Source organism: Notolepis coatsorum, assembly GCF_963971535.1.
Source record: "Notolepis coatsorum genome assembly, chromosome: 1".
In the NCBI taxonomy this organism is placed as follows: Eukaryota; Metazoa; Chordata; class Actinopteri; order Aulopiformes; family Paralepididae; genus Notolepis; species Notolepis coatsorum.
The window spans coordinates 283,744,172-283,760,850 of record NC_140165.1 but is presented as its reverse complement, the minus strand read 5'-3'; the positions used below and the strand labels follow the sequence as shown (position 1 = coordinate 283,760,850).

General features: G+C 45.8%; 1 protein-coding gene across 1 annotated transcript in view; it reads right to left on the bottom strand.

The window, feature by feature from the left end:
• The window catches only part of alp3 (alkaline phosphatase 3), a gene marked incomplete at its 3' end in the record, with an annotated part of 108,068 nt that extends 92,037 nt beyond the window's left edge, over positions 1–16,031 (bottom strand). Inside the window, exons 1-5 of the mRNA XM_084310219.1 lie at positions 15,920–16,031; positions 14,587–14,702; positions 12,126–12,300; positions 10,724–10,896; positions 10,141–10,281 (exon numbers count right to left, since the gene is read on the bottom strand). Coding sequence (XP_084166345.1) covers positions 10,141–10,281; positions 10,724–10,896; positions 12,126–12,300; positions 14,587–14,702; positions 15,920–15,938 — 624 coding nt within the window. The 5' untranslated portion in view covers positions 15,939–16,031. The remainder of the gene's footprint in view (positions 1–10,140; positions 10,282–10,723; positions 10,897–12,125; positions 12,301–14,586; positions 14,703–15,919) is intronic.
• Positions 16,032–16,679: the final 648 nt, after the last annotated feature.

The following is a 16,679-nucleotide window of genomic DNA, read 5'->3' as shown; positions in this document are numbered from 1 at the left end:
ATGTGAAGTGATGCAAGGAACTCTTGTCCTTTTGTGGAAATAGCAGCTACATTGGCAAATGGGTTGCTCACAAAATGCATCAATTCTCTGGACATGTCAAATTCATCAAATCGACTTGCAAAGTTTTCCCTCAATTTATCAATGAAATCTGTCATTAATTGAGTGACTTTTGGCTAAATTGTGCGTGTTAACGTTGACATGAAAAGAAAAAAGTTAAAAAAAAAAATAAAAAAAAATTAAAAGATTTTTTTTTTTTTTTTATTATTATCATGTAATCTTTGGCAGGCCGGTCAGAATCATCCCGCGGGCCGGATCTGGCCCGCGGGCCGCCAGTTGAATAGCCCTGTAGTAGGGTTATGATAACTGAAGAAGAGTTTAAGGATGATAATATTTTTTATTGTCATTTTGAAGTGATAATTAATTATCAGAGGAGGGATTGTCGTGGAATATATTATCATGTCCTTATAGATCTGTGTTGAGATATCATGTTATACAGCTTGACTTTCAGTGTGACCAGGTTGACTGGTTAATGTGTGTATGTCTCTTTAAGAAGACTCCAAAGTACTACAAAGTAACAGATTAACAGTCAACGCGGTTTCATTGCTGGGTTAAGTACTTCTATTCTATTCACATAATATGCTTACTTCATATATCTACTCCATCCACATATTATATGCTTACCACTTGTATCTATTGCTATGTCCGCCCACTACAATCACATGAGCTGTCTAACGCCTGTCCCGTCTCCCTGTCCCCCTGTGAGTTGCCGTCCTGGAGTGCTGACCGGAGTGTCGGACTTCCCGTGATGAAGGCCGGGAGGTTGCGACCCCCTCTGCGTGCCCCCCTGTCTCCGGAGGTCTCGTAGTGGTGACCGGAGTGCCGGACGTCCCGCGATGATGTCGGGGAGTTCGCGACCCTCTCTGCGCCGCCCCCTATCTCCCTGTCTCCGGCTGTCCCTGAGCAATGACCGGAGTGTTGAATGTCCCGCGATCCTCTCTGCGCCGCCCCTGTGCTTCAAATAGATTCGCTATCAGCTCTATCTTCAATCTTTCAAAATGTTCAGTTGCTATCGCTATCAGCTCTATCTTTAATCTTTCAAAATGTTCAGTTGCTATTGCATGCACTCATCTGTGTTTCACTACACACTTGAGTGCATGCTTACCAACTGTCCGTCTGCAACACTACTATCACTGACATCTAAGAAGGGAGATCCCCCCTTGAATGGCCCTTCTAAGGTTTCTCTCCTCCACACTGCCTGTGGAGAATTTTTACCTATTAGGTTTTAGTGAGTTTTTCCTTACCTTCGCGTGGGGTATGTCTGGGAGTGCTTGCATTCTTTCATTTATTTGCATTTATTTAAAATTTGTTGGACCTTATGGTGTCCTTGTTCTGTTCTTGACTTATTGTTATGTTTTCTTCTTGACTTGTTTAAAGAAGACCTGTATGGCCCATGGGGACATTAACGTGTGTTGTTGGGCCTTATAAATAAATTTGATTTGATTTGATTACTGACATCTCCCCAGTCATAACAAAGTTGTTGTTGCTTCCAGTGACTGAGAACCATTTTTGTTTACCTTCGTCATCATATCTGATATATTATGTTACGTCTGACAACTGTGTATTTAACATACGTGTGAACAGCGCTCTGGGTCAGTCTATGGCCAGACGCTAATGTGTTAACATATTGTCTCTGACTATAAACTGTCCTTTCATTTGTGGCCACGGTGAAATAAACTTTCTTATTATTATTAATAATGACTCAGAATGATTTGTAAACGGCTCATCGTTTAGTCCTTTAATATTTCCCATTACACTACTGTAGGAAAGCCCGTTAATAGACTACTTTGTTCTGTAATAGCCCTTTAATATGTTGTTGTTGACAGGATAGGGTAATTGATTTATGCCAGTGTATTCGTTCAGCGTGATGTGCTAGTGTTGCACTCTAGTCTTCTGATAACGTTACTGGCCCTTTAAGAGTTTCCCTTTGAGGAACGTGTGCACAAGCTGTTCTCTGTGCTGCTGCCCGACGGTGCTGCTGTTGCAGCAGTAAGATCTTTCTCTTTGAGGAACGTGTGCGTAAATGACACGTGAGTACGGTACCTATGTTTAGTCCTGCTTAATTCATCCCTTCAGCTTACTCTACCTTTATAGTGTGTCTCCGCTGATCCATTCCTGTTGACGTTGTTCCCTCTGTTATTGAAACACTGCGCCGTTAGCTTAGCTACACGTTAGCCAACCTAGGTTCCCTCTGCTATGATATGCTGCCTGCTAGTGATGCTGCGTGGTTAGCTTAGCCGCACGTGAGCTAGCCTAGGCTATATAACTCACTCACTACTTTTAGTGAATAGAATGTATCCTTACACCTGGTTACAGTCCGCCTACCTATACTGTTTACATGCACTGCATGAGTCATCCCCCTGCATAGGCTATGTAGGTTATCTATAATAACTCCGGTTAAGTGAATGTCTTGGCTACTAGTTGCACTGTATTGCTAATGAATATTATTGCAGCTATAGACCACATGTTTATGACATTATGTTTATGTGCGCCACTACTGTGTTTACTAATGTATACTGTATTGTATTCCTTTGTGTTTACTAATGTATACTGTATTGTATTCCCTTGTAGACAACCACACACACCTTTCTGTTCCCAAATACAACCAATACCTGCAGCACGCCTCTGTGTAATTCTTTAATCGGAGTTACAACGCCATAGTGTCCGCCAGCTCCATCAAACGCAACCCGTGGAGGCCCTAGCCCTCCGTTTCATGGTCCTTCAAAGCCGGATAGAGCTCCTCCAAGACGCTATGGCAGACCAGGACACCACAGAGACCACCGCTCACCCGCAGAGAGAGCGCCACCTACCAAGCCACCTACATGACCTCGAAGTGGGATATGAACCTGAACTCGGTACTCGGATCAGTCAGTACTCGGATCAGTCAGTACTCGGATCAGTCAGTACTCGGATCAGCCAGTACTCGGATCAGTCAGTACTCGGATCAGTCAGTACTCGGATCAGTCAGTACTCAGATCAGTCAATTCCTAGACCCACCATAAGGTCAGGTGTCGGCTCCCATCGTTCATACCCGGCGAGCGAAGCAAGGGCTCCGTATGAAGGTAGTAGGTCCTCACATCTGTCAATTCCGAGACCCTCCATAAGGTCAGGTGTTGGCTCCCATCGTTCATCTGGGAGTGTACACCGACCACATGCTCTCTCACCAGTCCAGGAAGCTATCCTTCAGGAGTACATCCACTCCCTGGAGCTTGAGGAGCTACAGCGCCAGGTAAAAGAAGACTACGACGCCAACCTGGAGTGCCAATGCTTACAACGCCTAGAGCAGGAAGCACAAGATGCACGGGAAGCTATCGTTAAACGCCTGGACAGGCAGAGGCGGCCTAAGAAGAAGGAGAAGGAACTTCAAGTAGCCAAACTGGTCACCTCACTTCAAGAGTCAAAGATGAGGGCTCTTGTACGTGCAGCAGCATCTGAGCCGACCTATCCACCGCCTGGACAACAGCACCACGTAGTGGCACCTGTGCCTCTAGCCCTTCCTACCGTACCACAGTACATGCATCCCCTGCCGGCTAATCCAGCCGCCATCACTCCAGTGATACACCATCCAGCACAGGCGACGCCTCGCTCTGCTGCTCCCCCTGTGTCATGGTACCCAGCCCCCAACATGCCTGGTTCAATTGAGCAACCTACAATCTCACACGGGCCCCCTGTAGCTACACACAGTACCCAGAGTCCTATCTATGGTGCGACCATCCCTAGTACTCAACCCAGTACTCAACCCAGTACTCAACTCAGTACCCAACCTAGTACTCAACCCAGTACTCAACCCAGTACTCAACTCAGTACCCAACTTAGTACTCAACTCAGTACCCAACCTAGTACTCAACTCAGTACCCAACCTAGTACTCAACTCAGTACCCAACCTAGTACTCAACTCAGTACCCAACCTAGTACTCAACTCAGTACCCAACCTAGTACTCAACTCAGTACCCAACCTAGTACTCAACTCAGTACCCAATCTAGTACTCAACTCAGTACCCAACCTAGTACTCAACTCAGTACCCAACCTAGTACTCAACTCAGTACCCAACCCAGTACTCAACTCAGTACCCAACCTAGTACTCAACCCAGTACCCAACCTAGTACTCAACTCAGTACTCAACCTAGTACTCAACCTAGTACTCAGCCTAGTACTCAGCCCAGTACTCAGCCTAGTACTCAGCCCAGTACTCAACCTAGTACTCAGCCTAGTACTCAACCTAGTACCCAACCTAGTACTCAGCCTAGTACTCAACCTAGCACCCAACCTAGTACTCAACCTAGTACTCAACCTAGTACTCAGCCTAGTACTCAACCTAGTACTCAACCTAGTACTCAGCCTAGTACTCAACCTAGTACTCAACCTAGTACTCAACCCAGCACTCAGCCTAGTACTCAGCCCAGTACTCAACCTAGTACTCAGCCTAGTACTCAACCTAGCACCCAGCCTAGTACTCAACCTAGTACTCAACCTAGTACTCAACCTAGTACTCAGCCTAGTACTCAACCTAGTACTCAACCTAGTACTCAACCTAGTACTCAGCCTAGTACTCAACCTAGCACCCAGCCTAGTACTCAACCTAGTACTCAACCTAGTACTCAGCCTAGTACTCAACCTAGTACTCAACCTAGTACTCAACCTAGTACTCAACCTAGCACCCAGCCCAGTACTCAACCCAGTACTCGACTAACTCAACCTAGGAACTCTCCCAGTCCTCCGCTCCCTGCCGTTGAAGACGATCTCGTCCAAGCAACAGTCAGGTCCCTTCACGGTGCGGCTGATGCCCAGACCACTGATCAGCCTTATGAAGCAGCCGACTTCCTCAACGCTTAAACGAACCCAGCTGGACTCATTCCCAGAGGAGATCAAGGCCCTCAAGTCTGACCGACCTCTTCCCCCAGACAGTCGTTTGGGCTCTCTATCTCCAGAGTATGACAAGGCTACCTGTCTCCTCAGAGTAGGCGGTAGGCCGCACAGGGCCGAGAACTTGGAGATGGATGACATTCACCCAATCGTCTCGGATCCACATCACCCCCTGACAAAGCTGATCATCCAAGATTATGATCAAACTCTTCTCCACCCCGGGCCTGAGAGGGTATTCGCTGATCTTCAATCCCGATTCTGGGTTCTACGTGGAAGAGAAGCAATCCGCAAGCATCAGCACACCTGCCGAGAACGACATCTGCGGCAAGCAAAGCCCGACATGCCTAAAATGGCCGCCCTTCCGCCCTGTCGCCTGCGCCTCTACAAGCCCCCATTCTATTCCACCAGAGTAGACTGTTTTGGGCCATCTTACACCAAGATAGGGCCCCGGAGAGGCAGAAGTGGAGGAAGGACGGCAAGAAACAGTCGTTCGGCCAGGTGGCCCTCATCGTTGACCCGCGGCTTCCTCGGGCACTCTGGCCCGTTGGGAAGGTAACTCAGACGTACCCTGGAACTGACGGGCGCATCCGCACCGCAGCTGTCCAGGTGAAGGACAGAACATACCTGCGCCCTGTGTCCCGGCCGGTGCAGCTCCCGAGTCTCCCGGATACAGAGGACCCCTGAGACTTTCCTGTTTAGTTCAAAAGGTCTAAGTAGACCTTTAGGTGCGGCTGTGTAGGAAAGCCCGTTAATAGACTACTTTGTTCTGTAATAGCCCTTTAATATGTTGTTGTTGACAGGATAGGGTAATTGATTTATGCCAGTGTATTCGTTCAGCGTGATGTGCTAGTGTTGCACTGTATTGCTAATGAATATTATTGCAGCTATAGACCACATGTTTATGACATTATGTTTATGTGCGCCACTACTGTGTTTACTAATGTATACTGTATTGTATTCCTTTGTGTTTACTAATGTATACTGTATTGTATTCCCTTGTAGACAACCACACACACCTTTCTGTTCCCAAATACAACCAATACCTGCAGCACGCCTCTGTGTAATTCTTTAATCGGAGTTACAACGCCATAGTGTCCGCCAGCTCTATCAAACGCAACCCGTGGAGGCCCTAGCCCTCCGTTTCAACTACCATCTACTGTCGCGTCTCTGGTGCGAGACGTCGTGCCATTGGTAACCTTCCACCTACTGTCGCGTGTCCGGTGCGAGACGTCGAGTTGCTCCCTATGCTTCCACGGGAGGATTCCTTGTCGCGTCTCCGGTGCAAGACGTCGTTCCTTTGGTATTCCACCACCTACTGTCGCGCCTCTGGTATGAGACGTTGAGTCGCTCCCTATGCTTCCACGGGAGGACTCCTGTGTGAGATGTTGTCGTTCCTGGTGTGAGATGTTGTCGTCGCTCCCTATGCTTCCACAGGAGGATGCCTACGTTCTCACACTTTTTCCGTGGACCCTGTTAGTTGAGTTGCCCGTCGGCAGTTACTCTGGTGAGTCTGAACAAGGCCAGACTAAGAAAATGTTTCATATTTCATTTTTGTGTTCTCCCTTAAAGGGACTGTGCCGCTTTTAGTTATATAATAAATTATGCCCAGTTTTTGGCTAACTCTCATACCTGTCTTGTGTTGTGCTATTGGGGTCGCATACAAACCGTAACAGTACGACCTGGCCCAGTCGACAACCCCAGACAGTGTATGAGAGAGCCCCTGCAGCTTGCCAGGCCTCTACTACCAGCATGTCACGAGAAAAGTCGGGTTAACTCGCCATCGCTTGAGTGCCAATCACGAGAAAAGTCGGGTTTTAATCGTTATTTCTTTTATTCGCTATTGCCATTCATAATTCATCGGGGCAGCCTGTGCATACTGTTCTGAATGTGTCTGAGCTGGCAGACGGTCAATACCGTCCTCTAACGCCTTCGGCCGCTATTGCACTCCATTTGAAATTATGTAGTTTGTTTTCTGGGCCGAGCTGAGCCGTGCGGGCGGGGTTTAAATACTCCGGCAGGACAATCGCTTACAATGATGCATCAACTAGCCCCCCCCCCCCCCCCCCCTCGTTCATATGCAATGCCGGACAACGTGGGACGGACCTCCGCGACCAGTACTTGGCGATCAGATAATTGGAAAAAAAAATTTGCATTACATCAGAGACAAGGTAAGGACACTATCCAATCTTGCGTTGATCTGATATTTTTTTCTCCCCGCGATCGAAGCTGTCTGTGTGGACTGTGTGTGTGGTGTGTACCGTTGGTGGCGGTGGGGGAGCGCCCCGCTACAAGCCCCATTTCATGCGTGCATGAGGAGACATAATAACGATAATCTAGCGTTGATTTCAGGAAGATTCGATAATCAGGCGAAAAATTACAATGTGATAACTGGATTTCACTAAAGGGCTATTTTCGCGTCTTTTCCTGGGATTACTAAGAATCTCATTCGGCGAGGTGTAACGTGTGGGAGGCTCACACTACCCCCGCCATTTCCTGTCTCTGCTGTGCAGGCGTCCCCCAACCGACCTGTAGGAGTCGCTGTCCACAACGTCCAGATTACCACCCATCAACTTCCACCCGCTAACTCTGCCAATTGAGTTAGTATGACGGCCGGCCCAAGCCGGAGGCAACACCGACAGCCGGAGTCGAACCCGGTGTCTCTTGCCTTGGTGACGAGCACAATGTCTGCTGCGCCACCCATTCTCTTCACATTGTCTTGAAATCAGTTACCAAGGCTAGATAGTTAGCTGTAAGGGATAATACATGCCGTAATACATGACGAATACAGGCACTGTTACATGTTTTTATGCGTCTATGTTATGTATACAGTATGTGATGTGTTGTGATGTCATGTCTGTATGATGCATGTCTAAGCATCTCGTTCCCCTACCCCCCTACAAGGACCACAATGGAAATAAGCTCTGAGCTTGTTTCTGTCCATCCTTGGCAGTATTTCCAGACTGTGCTTCTGCCACATGTTATTTTATATAGTCAAATAAAGTCATTCATTCATTCAGACATGGTGTGATGTTATCTGAAAATAATACTCTAATACTAATGCATGGGGTAATTAGCTCACGTTAGCCCTTGGCCAAGTTTGGTTTGCATGGAAAGTAACATTAGCTACATAACATTAGCTAGCAAGCTATAAAAAGGAAACAGTTTAATGTGATCTAGTGAGCTAGAATCAGAATATTCTACCCATAAATAGCTAATGTCAAACATAAATAACTTGACGGTCATACCAAACCATTCGTTTTGACAGGAGCTAACTAACGTTAGCTAGTTAGCCAGCTAGCACCGGTGATTGATTTTGGTCGACTAACGTTAGCTCTTCTGTCCATTACCAAATCTAGCCATGTTGGCTGTTTTCCACCCTTTGCCAAATTAAATAATTTTTACTACGAAGGTAGCTAACTCTAGCTAGCTTGCTATGGCAGTGAACTATAATAGATTGCTAACATTAGCATAGCTAATAGCTAGCTAGAATAAATATGGTTGACATTCAGGCAATATTCATTAGCTGGCGATCGAGCTAACAATAATCATCTTGCGGCAAAGATGAGAACACAACACAAACTATGATCATCTTGCCGCAAAGATGAGAACACAACACAAACTATGATCATCTTGCGGCGAAGATGAGAATACAACACAATATTATCATCTTGCGGATGAAGATGAGAACACAACACAAACTATGATCATCTTGCGGCGAAGATGAGAACACAACACAATATTATCATCTTATGAAGTTGGCTCAACAAAAAAAAGGAGTCACTCACCCCATCCTATTTGTAGAGGAATGACATCCTTCTCTCTTCCATGTTGGTAAAACAGTCAATACCTCTGTCATTAAACACTCACCTTTGTCAAACAAAAGACATCTTCAGCAAAATTATTTCCCTCGCTTAGCTGAACCAGTTAGCCATTCCGTTCTTTTTTGTAATTGTCGACATTAAAATAACGTTGTCCCCCCCCCTTATTCCCTCTTGCCTGAACAATGCACAGTTGTGGTGTCAGCCTTCCATTTGCTTTAATTTGTAATAGTTGTTAAATTTGTGAAATCATTTACTATCAGATACTCCAGATCTCCGTCACCTTCCATTGTTGTTGATTGTTCAACTGGCTAGCTACTAGCTGGAAGTAGAACAAAGGCTATATGATGACGTTTAGCTTTTAATGTGATTTGATTGGTCTGAACTTCTGAAGCCACATCTGACCTGGAATCCCCCTGGCCACCAGGCTGGTTGGACGTTTTGATGTGCAAAGACCAACCCCATTGAATTAAGCTTGAATCGTATTGGCTAATAATAATAATAAATATAAATTGTAAATGGATGCCAAGCACTTTGGCATCCATGGCTTCAATGTCAATCAAAATAATGCTACCAGAGAAGTGTACCTGGCTGCCTGCAGTGTTATAGAGAGTGGGCACAGTTTCACTCATTCGGTTAATTTCTCCAGGAGGGAGAAGATTATTATAAGATGAAGAATAATGATTTTCTTATTATTGTAAACTATAAAAAAAACAATATATATATATATATATATTTTTTTTTTTTTTTTTTATGGTCACATTTTTGGGGAAGCTTGGCTTCCATTGACTACCATGAATATTCGCCACTGCTTGATGCATTCTTCTTACTCATAGTGCTGTTCTCTATGGTTCTAGTTCTCATCCATTCCATGGTCTGTAACCCTGTAATATGCCTGTGAGTTATCTTCCCCCCCTGCTCTCGCAGACTCTAGGGGTATTTGTCCTGTATTTGTTGCAGCAACACTGTTTACAGTATGCACCACCGCTGTAATGGGGTGCTAACCCATGCCGGCCCTGATGGGGTCTATTCCCCCCTATCAACTGTCTTTCCAAGCAGTCACATGGATTTCCCATAGTTGTCTGTATCAATAAACAATAATCTATGTAAACACCTGGTGGTCAAATCCCTTCTTCATCCCTGCACCTGGTGAAAATCATGTCCTTATACCTCTTTTTAAACTGGTTCATGTTTCATTCGTCTTCCCTTGCAGATAACTGGAAGGGTTTACTTACGTAAGTCAGGGGGGCTCACTAAAGAGAAGACAATGGGGGGTAATTTGGATTCGAATGCAGCCCAAGTTTAAGAAGTGTAAGAAGTGGTTACAGTGTTCAGTACAGGTTTAAGAGGACATTATGCGGTTATGGTGTGCAGTACAGGTTTATGCGTATGCGGCGCTACCTTCCCCATTTTCATGTTCTGCCACTCGTTGATGAGGTTGCGTCCGTCTGCCCTCTTGCCCCTGGAGGAGAAGTCCCTGGGGTACTCTGGGTCCTTGGTGCCTTTAGGGGTCATGTATTTCCTACCACCACCGATGATAACCTGAAGACACACAGAGATAGGCACAGTCTACCGTGAGAGAGTTTCACCGACCAGCGTAGCAGAAGTGCAGAGATAATTATCTTCTAAAGTTTCACAGAGAGGCTCCCCCTTCTAACCAATCAGATATTTGGAATAAGCAGTTTTAGTGGTTACATCTATGCAGTCCTCGTTTCAACACAGTCTGGCAATGAGGGCCATGTAGACTAACCACTAAATGACCACTCTTAGACTTGATTTGTGTTATACATTTTGTATACATTGGTGTAAAATAGTCCTGTGTTCTGAGCCCTGATGACTTAAGAAAGTTCCAAAAAAGCGAACTTTCTATCTGCAGTCAAACTCCTCCAGAAAGTATATGAATGCAGCCAACATTTAAATGAAAAGTACGATAATAAAAACAAAAATAAAGTAGGACGAGAGTGTGAACAGTGGGAAGCCTTACGTCTATGTCGGTGTTGTTAAGCAGCTGAGAGGAGATATCCGTGCAGCCCTCTCTCTTGGCCGAGGCCGGCATGTCGGCGTCACTGTACCACTTCCTGCTGGCGCTGTGGGCATAGGTGGTGGCAGGGGTGGCGTGCTGTACCCGCGTGGTTGTCACGACGCCAACGGACTTGCCTTGAGGAGAAAGGAAGAAAAGGGAGGGATGGAAGGAAAGGGATGGAGGGAGGGAATGAGACTGAGCCTTTCATCAAATGTCCCTGATCAAAGTAATCGCAGTGGTTTCCACTGATTAATGTGTGCGGCCATCCGTGTGTGTGTGTGTGTGTGTGTGTGTGTGTGTGTGTGTGTGTGTGTGTGTGTGTGTGTGTGTGTGTGTGTGTGTGTGTGTGTGTGTGTGTGTGTGTGTGTGTGTGTGTGTGTGTGTGTGTGTGTGTGTGTGTGTGTGTGTGTGATAAATGATCTATGACATGATACTGCACTGAGATAACTGTCTGTATATTTATGTGTCTGTATCAGCAAGCACTTCATCAGTTTTAATGCTGCTGAAAGAGCTTTATGTACTGCTCAGACACACTCTACTTACACACACAAACACAGATAATCACACACACACACACACACACACACACACACACACACACACACACACACACACACACACACACACACACACACACACACACACACACACAAACAACACACAGTCTGCTGTGGTGGACTGGGGGTCATGGTCCTTGCAGTGCTCAGTGTGTTATATGAGATATTTATGGCCATTGATAACAGGGGGAACACGATAGGAGTCAAGGTGGCTCCATCAGCAGCAGATTAGTGAGCCCTTGACCCGCGGCTGACGGCCCCCAGGGGCCTGTTAATACCGCTCCTGCCGGGGCTGTGAGGAGACGTGTATGACTCAAGGACCACTCCGGGGTGATGTGATGTCTCGCTGATGTGTGGTTTTATACACAGGACTTTCCCTCGTCAGGAGTCACAACTAGGCTGCGACAGGGAGAGGGGGGAGAGGGGTTACTTGAAGAGGTCAGAAACCATTTTGTTGGCAGGAGATACTGATGTTATCAAATTCCTGTAGTTAACAGTTTTAAATTATTAAATATGGCACTTTTGACATAAAAACTGGTGACATAAAACCAAATGAAAACACATCTTGTGGTTGATCTTGTTCACTGGGGGGGGGGGGGGGGTCATCCTTTTGTGTTAAATGGCTGCATAAAGCAAACATTTGTTGACTTGCATGTTGATAAGAGTATTAAAACTTGGAACATGAAAAAGATCTGTTTAAGGTAAAAAAAAATTAAATGCGATTCATTTGCTATTAATTGCGAGTTAACTATAGACAATCATGCGATTAATCGAGTTAAATATTTTAGCTTTTTAATCACACTTACCAGCATCTTTGGCCCATTTCAAGATGGAGGTGACCTCGTTGCCTTTCTGGGTCTTGCAAATGCCGTTGCGCGCGGCAGCGCTCACCCCTATGGTGTTGAGGTTGGTCTTCACCCCACACAGGTAGGCTGTGGCCGTGGCTGCACTGTCCGGGATCTGGAAGTCTATACTGTAGGTCTGGAATCAAGACATTATGCGAGTAGATTCAGCAGTATGTTGGCGTCAGTTCACGGATACACCAAACGTGAGAGCATGAGAGTTTATAGTCATGTATGGATTTGAATATGGGTTGTGTGCAAGCGACTCTTGCTGACCAGATTCATAACCTTGCACTGGGATTTTTCTCATGGGGGATTTCAACCAAGAATGCAAGAATGAGGTCTGACCTGCCCAAGTACATTTACATGTAGTAATTTAGCTGATGCTTTTATCCAAAGCGACTTACAAGTTGAACCTGAGTGCATAGTAGTATAGACATATTAGCATAATAGGTAGTAGTATAGGTATGGTAGCATAGTATAGTAGATAGTCGTATAAACATAGTAGCAAGTGTAAAGTAAAATTTTCAAATTTTCTTTTATATTGATTGAAGAAGCGTGTTTTCAGTCGACGGTGGAAAATTGGGCAGGTTTCAGCTATCCTGACTGTGGTGGGAAGTTTGTTCCACCATCGTGGAGCAAGGACAGAGAATAGCCTGCTTCGCTTTGCCTGAATAGGAGTGGGCCTCAGGTGGCCAGAAGATGCCGAGCGTAGGGGTTTAACAAACGGTTAAATCAGATGCCCAATCAGGGAAATGTATTCCGCTCCATTCCCCGTGCCTCACAGCTCAGACCATACAGGTCTTTCTGGTTCTAACCTACAGACGGAGGCGAAAGCAGGCCAAGCCGAACAGATCCATCAGCCGGCGGTGGACAACCGAGAAAGTGGGAGAGTTAGAGGACAGTTTTCAGTCTCCTGACTGGGAGGCCTTGAGAGGTGTGTGCTCCTGACTTGGATGAATACACTGTCATCTATGTATGTCATTCTGTGAGGAGAGCTGCCTCCCCAAGAAGACTGTGATCAAAATCAAGAACGACAAGTCTCGCTGAAAGAGCTCAGGAGGAGCCAGGCCGCAGCGAGGAGACCACTGGCTGCCACCTTAGCAGTTGTGCACTTTACTAGAGCCAAGAGGAAGACTGGCAAAGATTGCCTCTGACTCGACCCACCCTGGTCACCACCTCTTCACAAAACTCTCCTCTGCAGGCGATAGAAGGCCATATGCACCCGAGCCTCCCACGACCGTGACAGCTTCCCCCCCGAGGCCTGCCGCCTACTGAACAAAGGCTCCTGACTGAATACATTAAGGGCCACTAAAGACTGAGCCTGAGACATTTATATGCAAACCAAGTGCAAATATTTCTTATTTTCTCATAGCACAGTACATAGCCTATGTGTTGTACTGTATCATGTGCATTGCACAGTCTAACGTCTGTCGATGTGCTGTCTTTGCATTATGTTGCATACCCTGTGTGTTGTCCTGTTAGTGTTACAGCCACAGCCAGGGATTCTCTCTCCCCTGTGTGTGTCAGAAGGTTCCCAGGCCCATACATGGTCCTTCCTGTCTCCACCCCACAACCACTGTCTTCCTGGGCGCGGCCTACACACCTGAGAACCCTCACACCATCAAGAAGCCAGGATAAAGAGGCCTGCACTCCTGTCACTCCTTGTCCGAGTGTTGTTTTCACCTCCCGTGGTATAGGACTCTATTCAGACCTCAGCGTTCATGCAATCATGTCTTCTTGTACCCAGTGAATTTTTGCTCCATACTTGTTTCTCTGATGCCCAGGATCTCACCTCTCCGGACTACACCTCAATCATGGACCCTCACCAGCCTGAAACATCATGGACCTCACACACACACCCATCACCACCCAGTCTGTCGCTCCTCCACTCATTGACCCTTGTCTCTGAGCTCCTCTCACCACCTTGGACCTTGCTTCCCATACTATCATTAAATATTCTAAACCGCTCCCTTCTCCTGTGCCTAGAATTGTATGTTCTAGCACAGATAACCATGCAAGAAGTACAATTCTGATACCAACATTGGCCAATAACAAGTGATTATGATTGTGTGTGTGTGTGTGTGTGTGTGTGTGTGTGTGTGTGTGTGTGTGTGTGTGTGTGTGTGTGTGTGTGTGTGTGTGTGTGTGTGTGTGTGTGTGTGTGTGTGTGTGTGTGTGTGTGTGTGTGTGTGTGTGTGTGTGTACATATACATACAGAAATAGTGCGTGAAAGGGCATTTAGCTGCTGTCACATGACAACCGTGTAATGTTTGGGGGTTGATCAGAAAAGAGTATGTGATGTTGTGGCCGGTGGTTCAGTGACATCATCTGCCAAGATGATTATCTGTCAAACACGGTTTTCATTTGCCTGCAGCAATAGGTATTAAGGTATACATATATTCATGTGTCTGTGTGTCTGTACCTTAGCCAGGCCCACATAGGGGAAGGTGTCCATGGTCATAACGGTCTCCTCTCCTGTCTGATTCTGGAGTTGGCCCTTCAGGATGCGAGCAGCCGTAATGGTGGAAACACCCATACCTGACACACACACACACGCGCACACGCGCACACACACACACACACGCTCACACACACACACACACACACACACACACACACACACACACACACACACACACACACACACACACACACACACACACACACACACACACACACACACACACACACACACAACACACAACACACAACACACACACACACTTTATCTATAATTCATATCATCTGGGATGCAGTAATAATTAAAAAAAAAAAAAAAAAAAAACATCCATTACAAATGTTTGTCTTTTTAATAATGTATTAGTATGTAGTGTGCAAACCACAGTATAGAAATGGGTCGGCAGCTAACTCCAGATTCTAAATTATGCTGAGAGGCTATGCCACCTACTCAATGAACCAAAGCTGTGTATTGCCTTTATTATTTTCCTGTGTTTGTGTGCGCACTCACTTTCGATTCAATCAATTCAAAATGTAAAACCGGAAATTGCCGTCTACAGCTGTCCTGTGATTCTTTAGTGATGAAGTATTCATTCTCAATTACTTCTCAATAGGTTGGACAGTCCAGCCCTCTCTATTGAAAAAAAGTTTTTCTATATATGAGTCACAGAAGAAACTTCTGAATTAAAGTGTACCGACCCCAATACCTGTGTGTGTGTGTGTGTGTGTTTCTTTATTTAATTTTTTTTGAGAGAGAAAACTGTATTATCCCCGCAGGCGGAGTGGGAAATTGCATTGCTGTCAACAACACTTCAACGCAACGGTTGGAAGAGAATGTACAAAAGACAAGAAAGAATATGAAAAGAACAAGGACACAAGTGTCATCGATGCGAAACATTCTTGCGCATATTGAACTGGTCTTAGATGAAGTGCCATGCCTGTGATTCGCTACTAGGGACAGAGTGTGAGTGAATGGCTGAACAAAGGAACAAGCGAGTGAGTGAGTTAGTGACATTGCCAGTCATAGAGGTGGTAAAAAAAAAAAAAAAAAAATCATGAAAAAATGATATCAGATACAGAGGTAGAATCACAGGTTTAGGTGGCTGCAGCATTCCATTTCACATACCACTATATCCATCTACAGATATGACAAGTTCTGTACACAGTGAGCGAGTTAGAATTATTATTGAACAGAGATATAAATGCGTGATATACTACACAGTGTATTTATATCTAATGTAATATTAATGTACAGAGATGTTAGAGATAAGTAAGTGGTTTTGTGTTTTGGACCTCACCGTCTCCCAGGAACAGCATTATGTTCTTGGCTACATTGGTGTTGAGTTGCCTGTCGAGGGCCGTCTGCAGCGTCTTCTGGGCCTGAGACCTCCAGTACTCGGGGTCCTCTTCTTCAACTAAAAGTAAAGGGGGTAACGTTTGAATGGCTAACATGCCTGGATTCAAACCCGCGGGTCTCCCACGTCATGGAAAACTTCTATAGGTCCACTATAGGGGAACCCTCCTCGTCAGGGACGGCTACTCTGTTGCATATTCACATCCCATATTATTCTAAAACTGGTGCTCAATTGGGGGTGGAATTTGACACAGAGCATTTAAGATGTGCTTTCCGCCGCTCTATAGTTTTGTGACAAATTTTAATGATAAATAGTCTTTTAATATGTTTTATTGGACATTGGACAACTCACGTATATTTATTTACTAGTTGGACATACATTTCTACACTTTAAATCGGCCATGTCTTCCGTTAAACCGAAGTCCGGCAGCAGACGTGTACAAAACCTCCCAACTGACTGCCCAGCCACCCTCACCGCACAAGCCAGCTGCTAGCATGGACATGGCTAACACCTCTGATTTAGTGGCCTTACACAGACCCGGCGGCATGGGCGGGCATTTGGAGGCCGGGCCCGCCCACTGAGTCAGCTGTGCCCGCCCTGGTGAATATTTTTTTATTATTATTATAATTTTTTTGGCCAATCAAAGTCGACTATCCAAATCCTTAGACGGGGACGCGTCTATGCCAAATACAACGCAGTTCGG